A 20,534-nucleotide genomic window follows, 5' to 3' on the forward strand; every position below is an offset into this window, starting at 1 on the left:
TTTGTTAAACAAAGAATATATATTACACATATACATCAGTTTAATTTCCTTTATGAAACTAAAGAACAACTTCGAGGAATTAAACTCAAAATTTTAGTATTCAAAGAGAATTTAGTCAATGTGCTACAGTGGATTGTTTATAAACAATAAATATATCTACTACATATATAAGTTTCATTTACGAAACAAAAAAAAAACAAAAATTAAGCAAAAGCTTTCCGTAGCCTGGATTTGAACCCGGAATTTCATAGTTTCCAAAGAGGAATTTAGCCAATGTGCTACAACGGATTGTTTGTTAAACAAAGAATATATATTACACATATACATCCGTTTAATTTCCTTTATGAAACTAAAGAACAACTTCGAGGAATGAAACCCAAAACAAAAATAAAGTAAAAGATTTCCACTACCGGGTTTTGAACCCAAATTTCATAGTTTCCAAAGAGGAATTTTGCCACTGTGCTACAATGGATTTTTTGTTAAACAAAGAATATATATTACACATATACATCATAATTTCCTTTATGAAACTAAAGAACAACTTCGAGGATTTGAACTTAAAATTTTACTCTTCAGTGAGAATTTAGTCAATGTGCTACAGTGGATTATTTATAAAAAAAATAAATAGATATACTACATATATAAGTTTCCTTTATGAAACACAAAATCAAAATTCGATGCCAGTGCACTACAAAAGTATTCCGCTGCGAGGATTTGAACCTGGAATTTCATAGTTTCCAAAGAGGAATTTAGCCAATGTGCTACAACGGATTGTTTGTTAAACAAAGAAAATATATTACGCACATACATCAGTTTAATTTCCTTTATGAAACTAAAGTACAACGACGAGGATTTAAACCCAAAATTTTAGTCTTCAAAGAGAATTTAGTCAATGTGCTATAGTGGATTGTTTATAAACAATTAATATATATACTACATATGTTTCCTTTACGAAACAAAAAAAAACAAAAATTCGCTACTGGAAATAGAACCTAGAATATAAGTCTTCAAAGAGAAATTTGGCCAGTGCACTACAAAAGATTTCCGCTGCGAGGATATGAAACCGGAATTTCATAGTTTCAAAAGAGGAAATTAGCCAATGTGCTACAACGGATTGTTTTTCAAACAAAGAATATATTTTCCACATATACATCAGTTTAATTTCCTTTATGAAACTAAAGAACAACTTCGAGGATTTAAACTCAAAATTTTAGTCTTCAAAGAGAATTTAGTCAATGTGTTACAGTGGATTTTTTATAAACAATAAATATATATACTACATATATAAGTTTCCTTTACGAAACAAAAAAAACAAAAATAAAGAAAAAGATTTCTGTTGCCGGGATTTGAACCCAGAATTTCATAGTTTCCAAAGAGAAATTTAGCCAATGTGCTACACCGGACTGTTTGTTAAACAAAGAATATATATTACACATATACATCAGTTTAATTACCTTTATGAAATNTTTCATTTACGAAACAAAAAAAAAAACAAAAATTAAGCAAAAGCTTTCCGTAGCCTGGATTTGAACCCGGAATTTCATAGTTTCCAAAGAGGAATTTAGCCAATGTGCTACAACGGATTGTTTGTTAAACAAAGAATATATATTACACATATACATCCGTTTAATTTCCTTTATGAAACTAAAGAATAACTTCGAGGATTGAAACCCAAAACAAAAATAAAGTAAAAGATTTCCACTACCGGGTTTTGAACCCAAATTTCATAGTTTCCAAAGAGGAATTTTGCCACTGTGCTACAATGGATTTTTTGTTAAACAAAGAATATATATTACACATATACATCATAATTTCCTTTATGAAACTAAAGAACAACTTCGAGGATTTGAACTTAAAATTTTACTCTTCAGTGAGAATTTAGTCAATGTGCTACAGTGGATTATTTATAAAAAAAATAAATAGATATACTACATATATAAGTTTCCTTTATGAAACACAAAATCAAAATTCGATGCCAGTGCACTACAAAAGTATTCCGCTGCGAGGATTTGAACCTGGAATTTCATAGTTTCCAAAGAGGAATTTAGCCAATGTGCTACAACGGATTGTTTGTTAAACAAAGAAAATATATTACGCACATACATCAGTTTAATTTCCTTTATGAAACTAAAGTACAACGACGAGGATTTAAACCCAAAATTTTAGTCTTCAAAGAGAATTTAGTCAATGTGCTATAGTGGATTGTTTATAAACAATTAATTTATATACTACATATGTTTCCTTTACGAAACAAAAAAAACAAAAATTCGCTATCGGAAATAGAACCTAGAATATAAGTCTTCAAAGAGAAATTTGGCCAGTGCACTACAAAAGATTTCCGCTGCGAGGATATGAAACCGGAATTTCATAGTTTCAAAAGAGGAAATTAGCCAATGTGCTACAACAGATTGTTTTTCAAACAAAGAATATATTTTCCACATATACATCAGTTTAGTTTCCTTTATGAAACTAAAGAACAACTTCGAGAATTTAAACTCAAAATTTTAGTCTTCAAAGAGAATTTAGTCAATGTGTTACAGTGGATTTTTTATAAACAATAAATATATATACTACATATATAAGTTTCCTTTACGAAACAAAAAAAAAACAAAAACAAAGCAAAAGATTTCTGTTGCCGGGATTTGAACCCGGAATTTCATAGTTTCCAAAGAGAAATTTAGCCAATGTGCTACAGCGGACTGTTTGTTAAACAAAGAATATATATTACACATATACATCAGTTGAATTACCTTTATGAAACTAAAGAACAACTTCGAGGATTTAAACCCAAAATTTTAGTCTTCAAAGAGAATTTAGTAAAAGTGTTGTAGTAGATTGTTTATAAACAATAAATATATATACTACATTTATAAGTTTCTTTTACGCAACAAAAATATAAAACTAATGCAAAAGATTTCCACGGCCGGGTTTTGAACCCGAAATTTCATAGTTTCCAAAGAGTAATTTAGCCAATGTGCTACAACGGATTGTTTGTTAAACAAAGAATATATATTACACATATACATCCGTTTAATTTCCTTTATGAAACTAAAGAATAACTTCGAGGATTGAAACCCAAAACAAAAATAAAGTAAAAGATTTCCACTACTGGGTTTTGAACCCAAATTTCATTGTTTCCAAAGAGGAATTTTGCCAATGTACTACAATGGATTTTTTGTTAAACAAAGAATATATATTACACATATACATCATAATTTCCTTTATGAAACTAAAGTACAACTTCGAGGATTTGAAATTAAAACTTTACTCTTCAGTGAGAATTTAGTCAATGTGCTACAGTGGATTATTTATAAAAAAATAAATAGATATACTACATATATAAGTTTCCTTTATGAAACACAAAAACAAAATTCGATGCCAGTGCACTACAAAAGTATTCCGCTGCGAGGATTTGAACCTGGAATTTCATAGTTTCCAAAGAGGAATTTAGCCAATGTGCTACAACGGATTGTTTGTTAAACAAAGAAAATATATTACGCACATACATCAGTTTAATTTCCTTTATGAAACTAAAGTACAACGACGAGGATTTAAACCCAAAATTTTAGTCTTCAAAGGGAATTTAGTCAATGTGCTATAGTGGATTGTTTATAAACAATTAATTTATATACTACATATGTTTCCTTTACAAAACAAAAAAAACAAAAATTCGCTACTGGAAATAGAACCTAGAATATAAGTCTTCAAAGAGAAATTTGGCCAGTGCACTACAAAAGATTTCCGCTGCGAGGATATGAAACCGGAATTTCATAGTTTCAAAAGAGGAAATTAGCCAATGTGCTACAACGGATTGTTTTTCAAACAAAGAATATATTTTCCACATATACATCAGTTTAGTTTCCTTTATGAAACTAAAGAACAACTTCGAGAATTTAAACTCAAAATTTTAGTCTTCAAAGAGAATTTAGTCAATGTGTTACAGTGGATTTTTTATAAACAATAAATATATATACTACATATATAAGTTTCCTTTACGAAACAAAAAAAAAACAAAAACAAAGCAAAAGATTTCTGTTGCCGGGATTTGAACCCGGAATTTCATAGTTTCCAAAGAGAAATTTAGCCAATGTGCTACAGCGGACTGTTTGTTAAACAAAGAATATATATTACACATATACATCAGTTGAATTACCTTTATGAAACTAAAGAACAACTTCGAGGATTTAAACCCAAAATTTTAGTCTTCAAAGAGAATTTAGTAAAAGTGTTGTAGTAGATTGTTTATAAACAATAAATATATATACTACATTTATAAGTTTCTTTTACGCAACAAAAATATAAAACTAATGCAAAAGATTTCCACGGCCGGGTTTTGAACCCGAAATTTCATAGTTTCCAAAGAGTAATTTAGCCAATGTGCTACAACGGATTGTTTGTTAAACAAAGAATATATATTACACATATACATCCGTTTAATTTCCTTTATGAAACTAAAGAATAACTTCGAGGATTGAAACCCAAAACAAAAATAAAGTAAAAGATTTCCACTACTGGGTTTTGAACCCAAATTTCATTGTTTCCAAAGAGGAATTTTGCCAATGTACTACAATGGATTTTTTGTTAAACAAAGAATATATATTACACATATACATCATAATTTCCTTTATGAAACTAAAGTACAACTTCGAGGATTTGAAATTAAAACTTTACTCTTCAGTGAGAATTTAGTCAATGTGCTACAGTGGATTATTTATAAAAAAATAAATAGATATACTACATATATAAGTTTCCTTTATGAAACACAAAAACAAAATTCGATGCCAGTGCACTACAAAAGTATTCCGCTGCGAGGATTTGAACCTGGAATTTCATAGTTTCCAAAGAGGAATTTAGCCAATGTGCTACAACGGATTGTTTGTTAAACAAAGAAAATATATTACGCACATACATCAGTTTAATTTCCTTTATGAAACTAAAGTACAACGACGAGGATTTAAACCCAAAATTTTAGTCTTCAAAGAGAATTTAGTCAATGTGCTATAGTGGATTGTTTATAAACAATTAATTTATATACTACATATGTTTCCTTTACGAAACAAAAAAAACAAAAATTCGCTATCGGAAATAGAACCTAGAATATAAGTCTTCAAAGAGAAATTTGGCCAGTGCACTACAAAAGATTTCCGCTGCGAGGATATGAAACCGGAATTTCATAGTTTCAAAAGAGGAACTTAGCCAATGTGCTACAACAGATTGTTTTTCAAACAAAGAATATATTTTCCACATATACATCAGTTTAGTTTCCTTTATGAAACTAAAGAACAACTTCGAGAATTTAAACTCAAAATTTTAGTCTTCAAAGAGAATTTAGTCAATGTGTTACAGTGGATTTTTTATAAACAATAAATATATATACTACATATATAAGTTTCCTTTACGAAACAAAAAAAAAAAAAAAAAAAAGCAAAAGATTTCTGTTGCCGGGATTTGAACCCGGAATTTCATAGTTTCCAAAGAGAAATTTAGCCAATGTGCTACAGCGGACTGTTTGTTAAACAAAGAATATATATTACACATATACATCAGTTGAATTACCTTTATGAAACTAAAGAACAACTTCGAGGATTTAAACCCAAAATTTTAGTCTTCAAAGAGAATTTAGTAAAAGTGTTGTAGTAGATTGTTTATAAACAATAAATATATATACTACATATATAAGTTTCCTTTACGCAACAAAAATATAAAACTAATGCAAAAGATTTCCACGGCCGGGTTTTGAACCCGAAATTTCATAGTTTCCAAAGAGTAATTTAGCCAATGTGCTACAACGGATTGTTTGTTAAACAAAGAATATATATTACACATATACATCCGTTTAATTTCTTTATGAAACTAAAGAATAACTTTGAGGATTGAAAACCAAAATTTTAGTCTTAAAAGAGAATTTAGTAAAGTGTTGTAGTAGATTGTTTATAAACAATAAATATATATACTACATATATAAGTTTCCTTTACGCAACAAAAATATAAAACTAATGCAAAAGATTTCCACGGCCGGGTTTTGAACCCGAAATTTCATAGTTTCCAAAGAGTAATTTAGCCAATGTGCTACAACGGATTGTTTGTTAAACAAAGAATATATATTACACATATACATCCGTTTAATTTCTTTATGAAACTAAAGAATAACTTTGAGGATTGAAAACCAAAATTTTAGTCTTAAAAGAGAATTTAGTAAAGTGTTGTAGTAGATTGTTTATAAACAATAAATATATATACTACATATATAAGTTTCCTTTACGCAACAAAAATATAAAACTAATGCAAAAGATTTCCACGGCCGGGTTTTGAACCCGAAATTTCATAGTTTCCAAAGAGTAATTTAGCCAATGTGCTACAACGGATTGTTTGTTAAACAAAGAATATATATTACACATATACATCCGTTTAATTTCCTTTATGAAACTAAAGAATAACTTCGAGGATTGAAACCCAAAACAAAAATAAAGTAAAAGATTTCCACTACCGGGTTTTGAACCCAAATTTCATAGTTTCCAAAGAGGAATTTCGCCAATGTGCTACAACGGATTGTTTGTTAAACAAAAACAAAGAATATATATTACACATATACATCAGTTTAATTTCCTTTATGAAACTAAAGAACAGCTTCGAGGATTTAAACCCAAAAGTTTAGTCTTCAAAGAGAATTTAGTCAATGTGCTATAGTGGATTGTTTATAAACAATAAATATATCTACTACATATATAAGTTTTGATAACATCATTATTTTACCCATATTAGCTATAGTTTTCATATGCATTTAGGAAGAGTTTGATGAGATTTCAGGTATAAAAGGTCTATTATCAAGTATTACAGGTTTTTATAGCAATTTGGACCAAAAGACAAGGAAAATACGTTTCAGGACAGATTTAGAGCTTTATAGTACGAGCCACTTTTGGAAACCTTCTAGAACTCACATTTTAACGTGCTTGGTGTCTATGGAAATCCGAAATAGTCATCTTTATCCTTGAAGTTAAATCAAGTAGATCCATTTATTCATCCGGAAGATATGCCCGATGAAACTAGTATCTTTCTTGTGTGTGTGTGAAATGGAATGTGAATGAATGATATGATGAGGATGAATGGTGAAAGCAAGGTGTTTAAATTCCCCTTATGCAATTGTAGTATAAGAGGTATCAATCCTAAATGAGTGAATGCAAGCGATCAGGGTGTGCAATACCTGTCTAAGTTAAGCCAATTATAGAGGGTGTTTGTCACTAACAACCTATTGCAGAATGTAAAAGCTGAATGGACAAGATACTATATGTAATGGAACATAATGATTATGGCAATAATGAAACTAGAACAGATATCAAACTATAGTAATGCAGGTAATGAACTAATGCAAGGAAAGTAATGAACAGGAAACTAAATGAATGCAACAGAAATGCAACTAGAATGAAATAAGAAACAAGACAGGACAGACACAAATCATAAACAAGAGTTCTGGGAATGAACTCGAGCAAGCACTCGATCGAGTGTAGATCGAGTGCAGGGTCGAGCTGGACAAAAACGTAAAACAGAGCAATGCAGACAAAACAGAGCAAGACAAAAGTAAATCAAACAACGATCAAACAACAGGATTTAGACTAAGAAATCAATAGACAAGGAAGGTCTTAGGGATGGATTCATGGGCTGAACTTAGATTGTGGTTATCTAACTTGATCAACAAACCTCAATCAACATGAGCTAATCTCTAGACATTAATCTCTAAGAACATGTTAATCCACTCTCATGGCAAAAACAATCAAGCTCATATATTTCTAGACTTGTTCTCACAAAGTAAAGAATCTATACAAGCAAGCATTAAGCAATATGTCAAGAATCAAACAAGACTTCTAATCTCTTAGCAAGCCTAATGATAATCTCTAGATCTAGCCTTATCTATGCACCTTAGACATTGGTGTGATGCTAAGAAGCTTGAGATCAAACCCTACCCTCTCAGTTATAGGATCAGCATTAAGAACATCTAGCCTAGAAGAGATCTACAACAATCAAGCTTGACCAAATCAAATAACCACAACATCCATCCAGCCTAAACCATCCCTAAGAGCTAAGGAAACTACTCACAATCACACATGATGAACAGAAAAGTCATAAACCCAGAAAACACGAAACTTGCATGATTAGAAAGATAAAACATAGATCTACAATATTGGAGAAGGAATCAAAATCGAATTCTTGATACTGTGAAAGTTATGAAACAAACAAGTATGAAGAATCTTGTGTTTTCTCCTTCAAAAGAGGTACAAGATCTAAGAAAATAAAAGTGCAAAAAGCATAAATTCCCAAAAGGGTAAAATACTAGGTTTGAGAATATCTAAAAAGCTGCCCCCTTGTGGCTGCAGGTTCAAGGTCCTTAAATAGGAAAAAGGAGGGAAATCCCTAAAAATGCTAAAGGACAAAATAGCCAGGCGGCTCGGCCAACTCTACCCGGTGCTCGGTCGAGTGACCGGTCGAGTTGGGTTTTCTTGTGTTCCTTCCACTCGGTCGAGTCACTCTCAGCACACGGTCGAGTTTTCTGGTCGAGTGGGCAGTCGAGTGGGACTCCGGACTTTGTTTCTCCAGCCTTAACTCCTTTGCTTTCTCCTCATGATTGCTTCACTTCTCCTCACCATCGCCGACTATGATGCTCCTAACCAATTTGTTCAAGACCGTGCTGCTATCCGAATCACTCATCCTCCTAGACGTGATTACGAGATTGAACCTCAAATTATTGGCTTGGTTAAACAAAATCAGTTCCATGGCCTTACTACTGAACAACCGATGTACCACATTGATCTTTTTGAAGAAATCTGCTCTACAGCAAGAACCAATGGAATTCCCGAAGATTACTTGAAGTGTAAGCTTTTTCCTTTCTTTCTAGCTGACAAGGCTCATAGATGGTTAAAGTCTCTACCTCCTGGATTGATTACTAGTTGGGAAGGATGCAAGTCAGCCTTTCTCAACCACTTCTACACAAATTCGAGATCCAACTCTCTTCGCAACAAGCTGCAAAGTTTTCAACAAGGACTGGTCAAATTTTTGTATGAAGCATGGGAACATTTCAAGGACTATGAACATAACTGCCTCCATCATGGTTTTGCTCAAGGTAACCTCTTAAGTAGTTTCTATAGAGGACTACACCCTAAGTATCAACTTTCACTCGACACGGCCAGCAATGGATATTTTACTTCGAATACTGTTCAAGAAGGACGAGCTCTCATCGACAACCTTGCCGCAAGTAGTAGCAACACTTGTACCGATTTTGATAGAACCATCCGTTCTAGCAATTCCGATGCTAAGGAGATTGCTGATCTTAACAACATGATGAACCAACTTCTAAGGAACCAACAACGTGGAGTAAAATCTTGTGAGACTATTAACAATGGAAACATGGAGCCTTTCCAAGAAGATTCTTATGACCAAGAAGAAGAAGTCAACTATGTTGGTGCTCAAGGATACTACCAAAACCGAGGGTACAACAACAACTTCAACAACAATTTTAGAAATACTTCTAATCTTTCTTATAGGAGCCCAAATGTGGAGAATTCCCAAGATCAGAATTATCCTCAGCAAGCTAACCGCTTTCAAGGCAATAATTTCGGTGGAAACAACAACAACTTTCAGCCAGAAGCTCAATTCAACAACAACAAGCCACCTTTCCAATCCGGACCAGCCCAGGCGCCTACCTCTCAAGCTGATGCCTACGTCGATATAAAGATGCAAGAACTCCTTGTTGCTTTTCAAAAGCAATCAAGAGAGATCAACTCAAGGATGGATAACATCTATACTGAACTGAATGGGAAGTTTGAAAGCATTTCTATCCATGTCAAGAAGCTTGAAACTCAAGTTGCTCAAACCGCTAATGCCGTCCCACGCCAAGTTGGTGTACTTCTGGGAAAACCCGAAGAGAATCCTAAAGGATATTGCAATGCTATCTCAGCCGTACCAGCCTCACCTACCGTGAAGCCAAGCCTATGGTACCACTCTTTGACTCTCATGAAGATGTTATTCGCATGACATGTCCATTTTATGAAGAAACCGCAAGCCACTACCCCTTAAGGAGACTACCTAAAGATGAAGATCCAGGACGTTTTGTTTGCTCATGCTCCATAACAGGCATTGAATTCTCTAACTCTCTTTGTGATTCTGGTTATAATTTTAATGTTATGTCAAGAAGTGTACCTGATACACTAGGATTGCGAGACATATCGCCATCCAACCTCAGTTTAGTCTTTGGAGCCTCATCACAAAAGGTTCGCGACGAATTAGTTCGAGACCTACAACTTTTCTTAGGAGATTGTATAGTCCCTACCGATTTTCACATCTTAGAGATGGAAGAAAATACCAAGAGACCTTTGATTTTAGGAAGAACATTCCTAGCTACTGTTGGAGAAATCATAGACCACAAGTCAAAAGAGGACAACCTTTGCTAACATCAACAAGAAGAAGTCATATCCGACTATCTCTAAGTCGAAGCTGTGGCCATCCAACCCATTACATGAAGAGTCGATGGATCCTAACATCAACAAGCTGAAGCAATTAAACCAAGGAGCATCCACAAGTACCAACAACCTGCTACCCAAGCCGCCTAAACCGCCTAAGCCACCTCAAATATCCAAGATCAAGATCATAGTTCCTCCTGAGCTAAGTAGTGAGAGCAAGGAACAGATCCAAGAGATGATAAGGCATACTAAAGAAGTTCTTCTTCATGCAAAAGTTTTCGAAACTTCTGCAAAAGGACAACTTGTTATTGAAGCTGGAGCAGACTATCAAGATATCAAAGGAGCTGAAGGAGCATTGATTCCCAAAGCTAACTCTTCTCAAGCCTAACTTGGCCGCTAACGTCGAGCCAACGACGTTAAACAAGCACGCTTCGTGGGAGGCAACCCATGTCTAGTAAATTTTTATTTTTAGGATTTATTTTCTTTTACTTTTAATATTTTTGCATTTTAGTTTCAGGTTTATAGCAAAAAAAAAACAAAACAGAAAAATAGAAAACATAAAAGCCAAAAAGAAGAAGAAGAAATACCATGGATTGGCAACACACTATGACTATTGGCAAGTACCACCTACTGACCGGCCATGTTCAACGTGACCGACTGATAACTCTCTAGTTTATATGTTTTTAGCATTCTTTTTTTGTCCATATTTTGCATTGTTCATACCCTTAACCTAGCATTTTTAGGTCATTAATTGTAGGAATTCACTTTTAGGCCATTTAGGGTGTTGCATTTTTGCATTTGCATTTTTTGGATGAAAATAGGTGCTTAAGAGCCTAGAATTAGGAAAAACTAGGACAAACCCGAGCATGTACCCGAAGGAGCCATCGAGCTGGAAGAACAAGTCCGAACCCCAACACGATCGAGGAGGATCCAGGAGCCGGAAGAACAACCCGAAGATCTATCCAAGGAGTAATCCGACTTCATCCTCGTGTACCCCATCGATTGGACCATCGGGCAGGTCTGGGAAGCTAGGTCAAAGGGGTTTCCATATATAAACCCCTCCTCTCCTTCCTCGCAAACGAGCACGCCGCAGACCCTCAAACCAGAGAGCGAGAGCTTCTGTGAGAGAACTGAGCGACTCAAACACTTTTTTCTTTTGTTTTGGATTTTATTTCACAACTTTTAATCATTTCTTTAGATTTCTTTCTTGTACTCTTATCCCTCTACTTTATCGTTTAATATAATGCAATTTTCCTTCATATTTGTTGTTATGTTTCTTGCTATGATTTCCGAGTAGTGAAGTAAAGTTTCTAGGAATGGGATAGATGATTTTGTGTTCTTGATCGGTCTAGGAAATATTTGCTTGAGGCATGTAAGGCATCTGTACTGGTTAGGAACACTTAGGATTCGATTACCCCATCCTTAGAAGCTTTCGTATTTTAATTGCTTGCATTTTCATTCATCACTCGATCTCTTACCCGATCAGGTACAAGATAACCTGCATCGAGTAATCCCTCGATTTGTTCATATTTCATTTGCTTACTCGATCACCCCACCCGATCTTGTACTCGAATGCTTGGATCGAGTGCTTAGGTCGTGTGGTTCTTTGTTTATATTCTTTTCTTTTATTATTTTATGATTGTTAGATAAAACCCATAATTGCTTGGCTTGACTTGCATTGTTCTGATTGCATCCTTCCTTCTAGCATAAACAACCATTTGGATTGATAACCCTTTGTACTATACCTGCCTAGGGAATTGATACCCTGGGTGAAAAAACCTGCTATCACTGACGTACGCCGAAGGCAACGGATCATCACCGTCCTTGAGTGATCGATGCCGAGAGTCCCCACCAGCCATACCAACCGTAGCCAATGCCATGTTTTACGTACCGCGTCCGCGTACTATATATGTACCATGTACCATGTAATATGTACCATTTACCGCGCACCATGTCCGATGTACCGTGTACCATGTCCTGTATACCGCATACCATACCCACCATTTGCTGCTGTCCGCGACCGTTCATTCGTGTACCGTGAGACAACCCCGAACCACCACCATCCTACCACCAACCACCAACCATCACCATTATTTTATTTAGGTATGCTTTTCCTATTTTTATTTTATCATTATTATTGATGGTTTTAGGTTTTTGTTTCAAGGAGGATGCATTTAGACATATAACAAATAGAATCCGAATGAACTTAGCTTAGTTCATACTCGATGACAAGCAACCAAAGGAAGTACAAACGGTTAGTCACCACATTTTCATTCCACAGCCAAACTTTAGACAATTTTTGGGCAACCATTAAACGTCTAGAGTCGACACAACATCATTCCATCAAGGTGACATTGTTCTTAAACCCTACACTCTTCCTTATGATTATTCATCCTCATCTCTTTCTTTTTTTCCCACCGAAGATGGTGTAATTTAAATCTAGAGGGAAGGATGTTCCATCCTATACTAATGCTACTTTCTATTTTGTTGAACTCTTAAAAAATCATAGGGAGAATAGTATACACATTTAGGGGAATAGTATACACATTAAGAATGCATAAGTTCGGTTTCAAATAATCTTTATAATCAATTCTTAATTTGAAAACATCATTCCTATAAATTCATGTGCACTAATTACGGTAATGGGGAATTCGTTTGTTTAACAGATCTTTGATATGCCGTATTTGGGAGAGTAATCTAATTTAATTGTCATTCTTAATTAATTTGTAGGAATGATTAGGCTAACTTTCAGTTAATAAATACCTGTTTGGATACCTTGCGTAATCACATAATATACGTTTCCATAATTCTCGTGATTTATGATTTATGAACTGATGAATTAACTATTGATTTAAAGAATAATGAATAGTACAGAAAATAAAGGTCCAATATATTGGACACGTAATTTATTATTGGGCTGATTTGTATAGATTAGCCCAACACGTGTTTGGATCCTATGTATTAAATGCTTCTCAACCCACGAATTGTCGGATCGGGTTATATAGAGTCTGCGTCTTTTTCAATATTTTTTTAATACAAATCTAACCTTTCTTCTGTTTTTTGTTTGTTCAATTTGGTAATGGCATTTGATATAATAATCTCCAACTTTATGCCTACATAGTGAATAATGTTTCCCTTTTAATAGTATAGATATAACTATTTGAGATTTTATATTCTATCTCATAACTAAGGATTCAATAATAATTTTAAATTTTTAATATTTGAGATCTTATATTCTAGTCCAACAAATAAGAAAATATGTAAGAGATTCGGAACTGCATATATGTACGAAGTTTTATTGGTAGATATATTTATTTGATATGACATTTAGAACATAAACTTATATTGGGTTGCTTTCATAATATTGTTATCACTATAAATTTTGGATCGACATGATAACGAACCCAGATCGATTGTGATAAAGATTAGCAATTAGCTATAAATTCATGAACCGGATGACTTTAATATAGTTTTCAAGCAGATTAACCTCGTCTGTTATGCCTGCCCTCCAATAGATTAAATTATATTAACCCCCGTCCCATGTAATCCACATAAGTAAATGTTATGTCTGAATCTATCATGCTTGAATCCGTGTTACCCAAAATTCTCATCCTCATATTTTATCCAAAATAGTTTAGATAATATATTTTCTCTGAATTACATGTTTCTTTCTATATAAATATTAAATTAGATGGTCCTTTTAGAAATATCAAATAATATACTACCAAAATTAAATAAGTTTCCATATATACATCACCAATATTAATAATCTTATTAGTTATGAACAATTTTAAAAACGACTTTCATTAATATTTTGTAATTTGTAAACAAAGATCCACAAGTTTATATGACCAGGATCCAACGGGTCAAAAAAATTAGCTGGTCTTTACGACCAACAAAACAAAATTACCTTTTTGATTTTTTTCTCTTCCAATCAAAAATAATCTACCCCTAAAATGTAAAACAAAATATGTGAAGTTACAATTTATGTAATATATTAAAAACAATTTATCTTTTATATCACGCATATATATATATATATATATATATATCTTATACTATTTGTAGATAGATGCATAAATCTAGTACATAATTACATGTTGTTTTCATCTATATAACTCTAAATACAGTAAAATCAATCACAAGTAAAGTATACTACACGTCAAGAAGTGCTTTGATTTTTCTCCTCCCTGTTTTACCTTAGAAAATACAGTCATTACAATCGTAAATCATTTTTAAAAGTCTTTTAATCATGCAATTTCAAAACTTTGATTAGACTATGGGCCAGTTCGTTTAATCATTCTTAATCTGTCTCTGGTTTAGTATTAGCGACACTAATTACCGAATTCATTGCTTTTAAGTCGCTCACTTGTAATTTGAGGGTTGAAACGAACAGACCTTATAATATATTATTGAAAACTTGAGGGTTGCCACTACAGTAACGTTATATTCTATTATAACATATATAAGTTATAATAAAAAAATAAAACTTGTAGAGTTGTGCAAAAGGTACGGTGTAGCTTGTGTATTCTGAAGTTTTTTTGATTGAAAACATTGTAACAGTTTTTCCTAGGATTTTGGCTTTACATGTCACTATGTATAAACCACAAAAAAAAAATGTGGAAAAACATAGGCTTAAGAAAATAATCCAAAAGAACACCACAAAAATAAATACCAAAAAAACACTACAAAAAAAGCACCAAAAAAAATATTTTAATAGAACTACAACGATGAATCTGAGTGATCGTGTAACGTCCGCGAACCAATTTCTGGAATTTTGGTTAGGGTGTCGATCGACACCACATGTGGTGTCAGTCGACACCGTTTGCTGACGGTTCGATTGGTTCGATTTTAATCGTCCGGTTTGCGTGGTTGATTTAAGAGAAGCCCTAAACTCGAGTTTAAAAGGGGAACTCGACTTATTTCGTCCTTTTAGCCATTTTTGGACAGAGAAGCAGAGAGAAGAAGGAGAAAACGTTTTTGAGAGAGATTTGTGAGATAATTTGTTGTTCTTGAGAGACCTATTGCTGTGGAGTGAAGATCTTGTGTTAGAAACGAAGGAGAAGGCTTCTAAGTGTTGGATTCGTTGTTGTTGAGTGAGAATCTTCCTGCAAAAGAGGTGAGTGCTTGACAATAGCTGATCTAAGCCTGAGATCTCTGTTGTTTTGGCTGTTTCTTTGTGTTTTTGGTGTTTTGCTTGTGTGGGTTGGTTGTTTTCATGTTCCCATAGGTTCCTGAGAAGTTTGGAAGAGTTTGTGAGGGTTTCGAAGCGGTTTGGAACGGAGGTTCGTCGTTCAGCTTCGTGCAGATCGATTCTGCGAAGGTGGTGTCGATCGACACTAGTTGGTGTCGGTCGACACCATGTTGGTTGAGTGTTGGTCGACACCGACCTAGTGTCGGTCGACACCAGTGACGCATTAGCGTCGGTCGAAACCGACTTAGTGTCGGTCGACACCAGACTTAACCGAGTCTTGTTTTCCTGGTTTGTTGTGTTGTTTGTGTTTTGGTTGTTGGCTTTAATAATAGAATCTCAATTGCTTGTGTGTTTAGCCCAGTAAAATGGGAGGATGGCCTCACTGAGTGTTTATTAAATACTCATGCATCTCAATTTGTGTTTGCGGTGCAGATAAAGGCAAGTGTGAACGTGGAATCAAGGCGATGAGGAGGAGGATGATCTAGGGTCTCATTTGTGTGTTGTTGGCTATTTATGGTTATGTGTTGGAACCTTGGTTAGAGTTATGATAGGTTGTTGGATAGAATGGTTAGGAATGTTATTGTATTAAGGATATATTGGTTTGGTATTGTTTGTACGTTTCCGCTGTGTAAGATGGTTATGGTTGGTTTAAATGATGTTTTGTGGTTTGGGTTGATTTAATTAAGTAGTATGAGATGCTTAATTATATATATAGTATTTTTTTTTAAAAAAACGGGTCGGGTCGTTTCAGATCGGCTTGTCAATAGAAGCAATATTTATAAAAAAACAAATAAGCTGTCATTTAGGGTTATAGAAAATCTTTCATAGTTAAAAATATATTTTTCTTAATAGTTATGGTTCCTAAAATTACTCAGAATGGTTAGTAGGTTAGGAAAATAAATAATTCTAAATTTTCAGAAATATATTTACAACTGTGATTGATAAAGGAAAAACATTTGTTATATTGGTAGATATTTTAAGAAACAATCAATTAGTTTGTTATTAAAATGGTATACTGTGTGACTGTTTTGATTTTTAATTGTCAATTAGTTATAAATTATTGGGATATATTTGATTCTGATTTCTTTATTATCTATGTTTAATTGATTTTTTCGAGATTTTGATATTAATTTCCGAGATTTTTCTAGATTAAGTTGCTAAGATTATATTATGAACTTCCCTTATAAATTAAGTGCTAATTAGTTTTAATTAGTTGTTTAAATTTTCTACGCTAATTTTGTGGGTTGGTTTATTTAGATTTTATAGTAGGTCTTAATTGTTTCCGATTTTATAGTAGGTCTTAATTGTTTCCGATTATTATGTGTTATTATCATTTAATATTTGTTTGGCTAGTATAATTATTATCAATCTGTTTGGCTACATGAATTCTATATATACTTATTCTGTTTTCAGTGGCATTTCATTATAATAATCTCAAATTCTATGTCTACTTATTAAAAATGCTTCCCTTTTAATAGTATAGATAACGATATTGATGTCAACTGATCTTTCCTCTGTTTTGTGAAACAGGTGACGAGGAGATTGAATCTTGTGTATGGAGGAGGAATCATTGGTCTCATGGGTTTTGTCCCACAAGTTGTTCATAAAGCTGGAGGACATGTACTAGGTAGGGTATGCCCAATTCTATGACCTCTTTAGTTTCTTGCTCTTCACTGCTTTAATAATTACATAGTTGTGTAATTTGCTTCCATTTCGCTTGCTTTCATGGGTTAGGATCTTACCAAGGAATCTTATGGACAAAGAGGTATGCATAATTTTTTACGTCCTAGCTTAAATGATTATAAACAATCCACTATAGCACATTGACTAAATTCTCTTTGAAGACTAAAATTATGGGTTTAAATCCTTAAAGTTGTTCTTTAGTTTCACAAAGGAAATTAAACTGATGTATATGTGGAATATATATTCTTTGTTTGACAAACAATCCGTTGTAGGACATTCGCTAAATTCCTCTTTGAAAACTATAAAATTATGGGTTCAAATCCCGGCAGCGGAAATATTTTGTAGTGCACTGGCCAAATTTCTCTTTGAAGACTTAAATTCTAGTTCCAGCAGCGAATTTTTGTTTTTTTTGTTTCATAAAGGAAACTTATGTATGTAGTATTATATATTTATTGTTTATAAACAATCCACTGTAGCACATTGACTTAATTCTCTTTGAAGACTATAATTTTGGGTTTAAATCCTCGAAGTCGTTCTTTAGTTTCATAAAATAAATTAAACTGATGTATATGTGTAATATATACTAGGTTCGGACCCGCACGTACGTGTGAAGTTATTTTTCATAATTTTATTAAAAACATAATTGTGAAGCTATCAGACCCGTCTAATATGTCTGATTGCAACATTTATTTTTTTTGACCCAAAAAAACCCATTCCTTGTAATTTACATGAGTAAATAGTATGTACGCATATGTTCTACTTGAAATTCTTGTTCTGAAAATTCTCGTCCCGTTTTTGTCATACATGATTCTCATAACCTGATTATTATGGAACTAATTTGAATGATTTCCTAAAATATAATAAATCTGTTGTTTAATGTTTTTTTTCTTCCTAATATGTAAATTGGGTCAGTTTGGTGACATCGATATTTGATATGATTTTTTTTAACCCTTAAGTGTATTCCCCAGTTAATAATATAGATTTCCTTCAATTATTGAATGTAATATTCCTTAGTTATATTAATGACAATTTCATGAAAATAATATAGTGTAAGAAGGGTAAATAAGAAAATGGGATATAAAGTATTTTATATAAGAGATACCAGAAGGTATTTTATTAAGGAGAATTCTATTAATTTGGATATTTTTATTTTTTTAAAGTAATATATGTGCTTGTAATTGATGGAGATATAAAATTATAAAATTGTTTCGTGAGGGGGAAGACTATAATTGGTCATTAAATCCCTTATATAATTGGTCTTAGTTACAATATTATATCACTGGATTTAATAAATTTTTATTGGTCATTAGATCCCTATATATCTTAGCTATTGGTATAATATTATTACTTGTTTTCATTTTTATTGAACTGGATTTTCTAAATTTTAAGTTTTCTATAAAAACACTATAATTACATATTTATATATAATGTTTAACTACTTAGTTATCCAAATTAAAGTATATATTCATGTCATTTCAATTGGTGATCATATGTTCTTTTGGGCAAATACAGTTATTGTTTTTAGCAAAAGAATAAACATTGAGACAGTTTCAAATGATCTTCTATTCTTTCACTATTAGAGCTTTATAAAATTATTATAAAGGTAACATTATTTATATTTCTGAAAATATGATTTTCAATATATATATTTTTTACATCTCATAATATAGTCATATTATTATATTACAATACATAGTGAACTTAATTTAATTTTGAAAATATGTAGGGTAATATTTATCAATTTTTTAATAATATTCACCAATTTTAGAATTTATAGGAGCAAAATGTTGTGTATATAAATAAATTGAAGAGCAGTGGCAATTGACAAAAAAAAATTTATATATAGTCAGTGGCAGTTTTATGTAATTTTATGGAATACTAAGGGTGAATAATAAATTGGCTATGGCGCTCTTTAGCGACGACACATCAGCTTTTTCTCCAAAATGCTTCTCTTTTAATATATAGGGGATTCTTTTTTTAACAAAAAATTCGTTGTAGCGCATTGGCTAAATTCTTCTTTGGAAACTATGAAATTCCGGGTTCAAATCTTGGCAGCAGAAATATTTTCTCCACTGTAGCACATTGACTACATTCTCTTTGAAGACTAAAATTTTGGGTTTAAATCCTCGAAGTTGTTCTTTAGTTTCATAAAGGAAATTAAACTGATGTATATGTGTAATATATATTTTTTGTTTAACAAACAATCCGTTGTAGCACATTGGCTAAATTCCTCTTTGGAAATTATGAAATTCCGGGTTCAAATCCTGGCAACGGAAATCTTTTGTAGTGCACTGGCAAAATTTCTCTTTGAAGATTTAAATTCTAGGTTTTATTTCCAGCAGCGAATTTTTGTTTTTTTGTTTAAGAAAGGAAACTTATATATGTAGTATATTTAAACAATCCCTTGTAGCACATTGACTTAATTCTCTTTGAAAACTAAAATTTTGGGTTCAAATCCTCAAAGTTGTTCTTTAGTTTCATAAAGGAAATTAAACTGATGTATATGTGTAATAAATATTCTTTGTTTAACATACAATTTGGTGTAGCACATTGGCTAAATTCTTCTTTGGACTATGAAATTTAGGGTTCAAAGCCCATCATCGGAAATCTTTTGCTTAATTTTTGTTTGTTTTTGTTTCGTAAATGAAACTTATATATGTAGTAGATAAATTTATTGTTTATAAGCAATCCACTGCAGCAAATTGACTAAATTCTCTTTGAAGACTAAAATTTTGGGTTTAAATCCTCAAAGTTGTTCTTTAGTTTCATAAAGGAAATTAAACTGATGTATATATGTAATATATATTCTTTGTTTAACAAACAATCCGTTGTAGCACATTGGCTAAATTCCTCTTGGGTAACTATGACATTTTGGGTTCAAATCCCGACAACTGAAATCTTTTGTAGTGCACTGACAAAATTTCTCTTTGAAGACTTATATTCTAGGTTCTATTTCCGGCAGCGAATTTTGGATTTTTTGTTTCATAAAGGAAACTTATGTATGTAGTATTATATGTTTATTGTTTATAAACAATCTACCGTAGCATATTGATTTAATTCTCTTTGAAGACTAACATTTTGGGTTAAAATCCTCTTTGAAGTTGTTCTTTAGTTTCATAAAGGAAATAAAACTGATGTATATGTGTAATATCTATTCTTTTTTTAACAATCAATCTGTTGTAGCACATTGGCTAAATTCCTCTTTGGAA

At 32.5% G+C, this 20,534-nt stretch overlaps 1 protein-coding gene across 1 annotated transcript; it reads left to right on the forward strand.

Moving 5' to 3' along the window:
• LOC104720577 (TBC1 domain family member 5 homolog A-like) lies at positions 8,614-10,023 on the forward strand. Its single transcript, XM_010438465.1, has one exon. The coding sequence runs from the start codon at positions 8,614-8,616 to the stop codon at positions 10,021-10,023; it is 1,410 nt and encodes a 469-aa protein (XP_010436767.1).

Source organism: Camelina sativa, chromosome 10 (assembly GCF_000633955.1).
Source record: "Camelina sativa cultivar DH55 chromosome 10, Cs, whole genome shotgun sequence".
In the NCBI taxonomy this organism is placed as follows: Eukaryota; Viridiplantae; Streptophyta; class Magnoliopsida; order Brassicales; family Brassicaceae; genus Camelina; species Camelina sativa.

Bases quoted from the DNA above. Each gene is read 5' to 3' on its own strand.
- LOC104720577 (XM_010438465.1), top strand. From the start codon at position 8,614: ATGATTGCTTCACTTCTCCTCACCATCGCCGACTATGATGCTCCTAAC.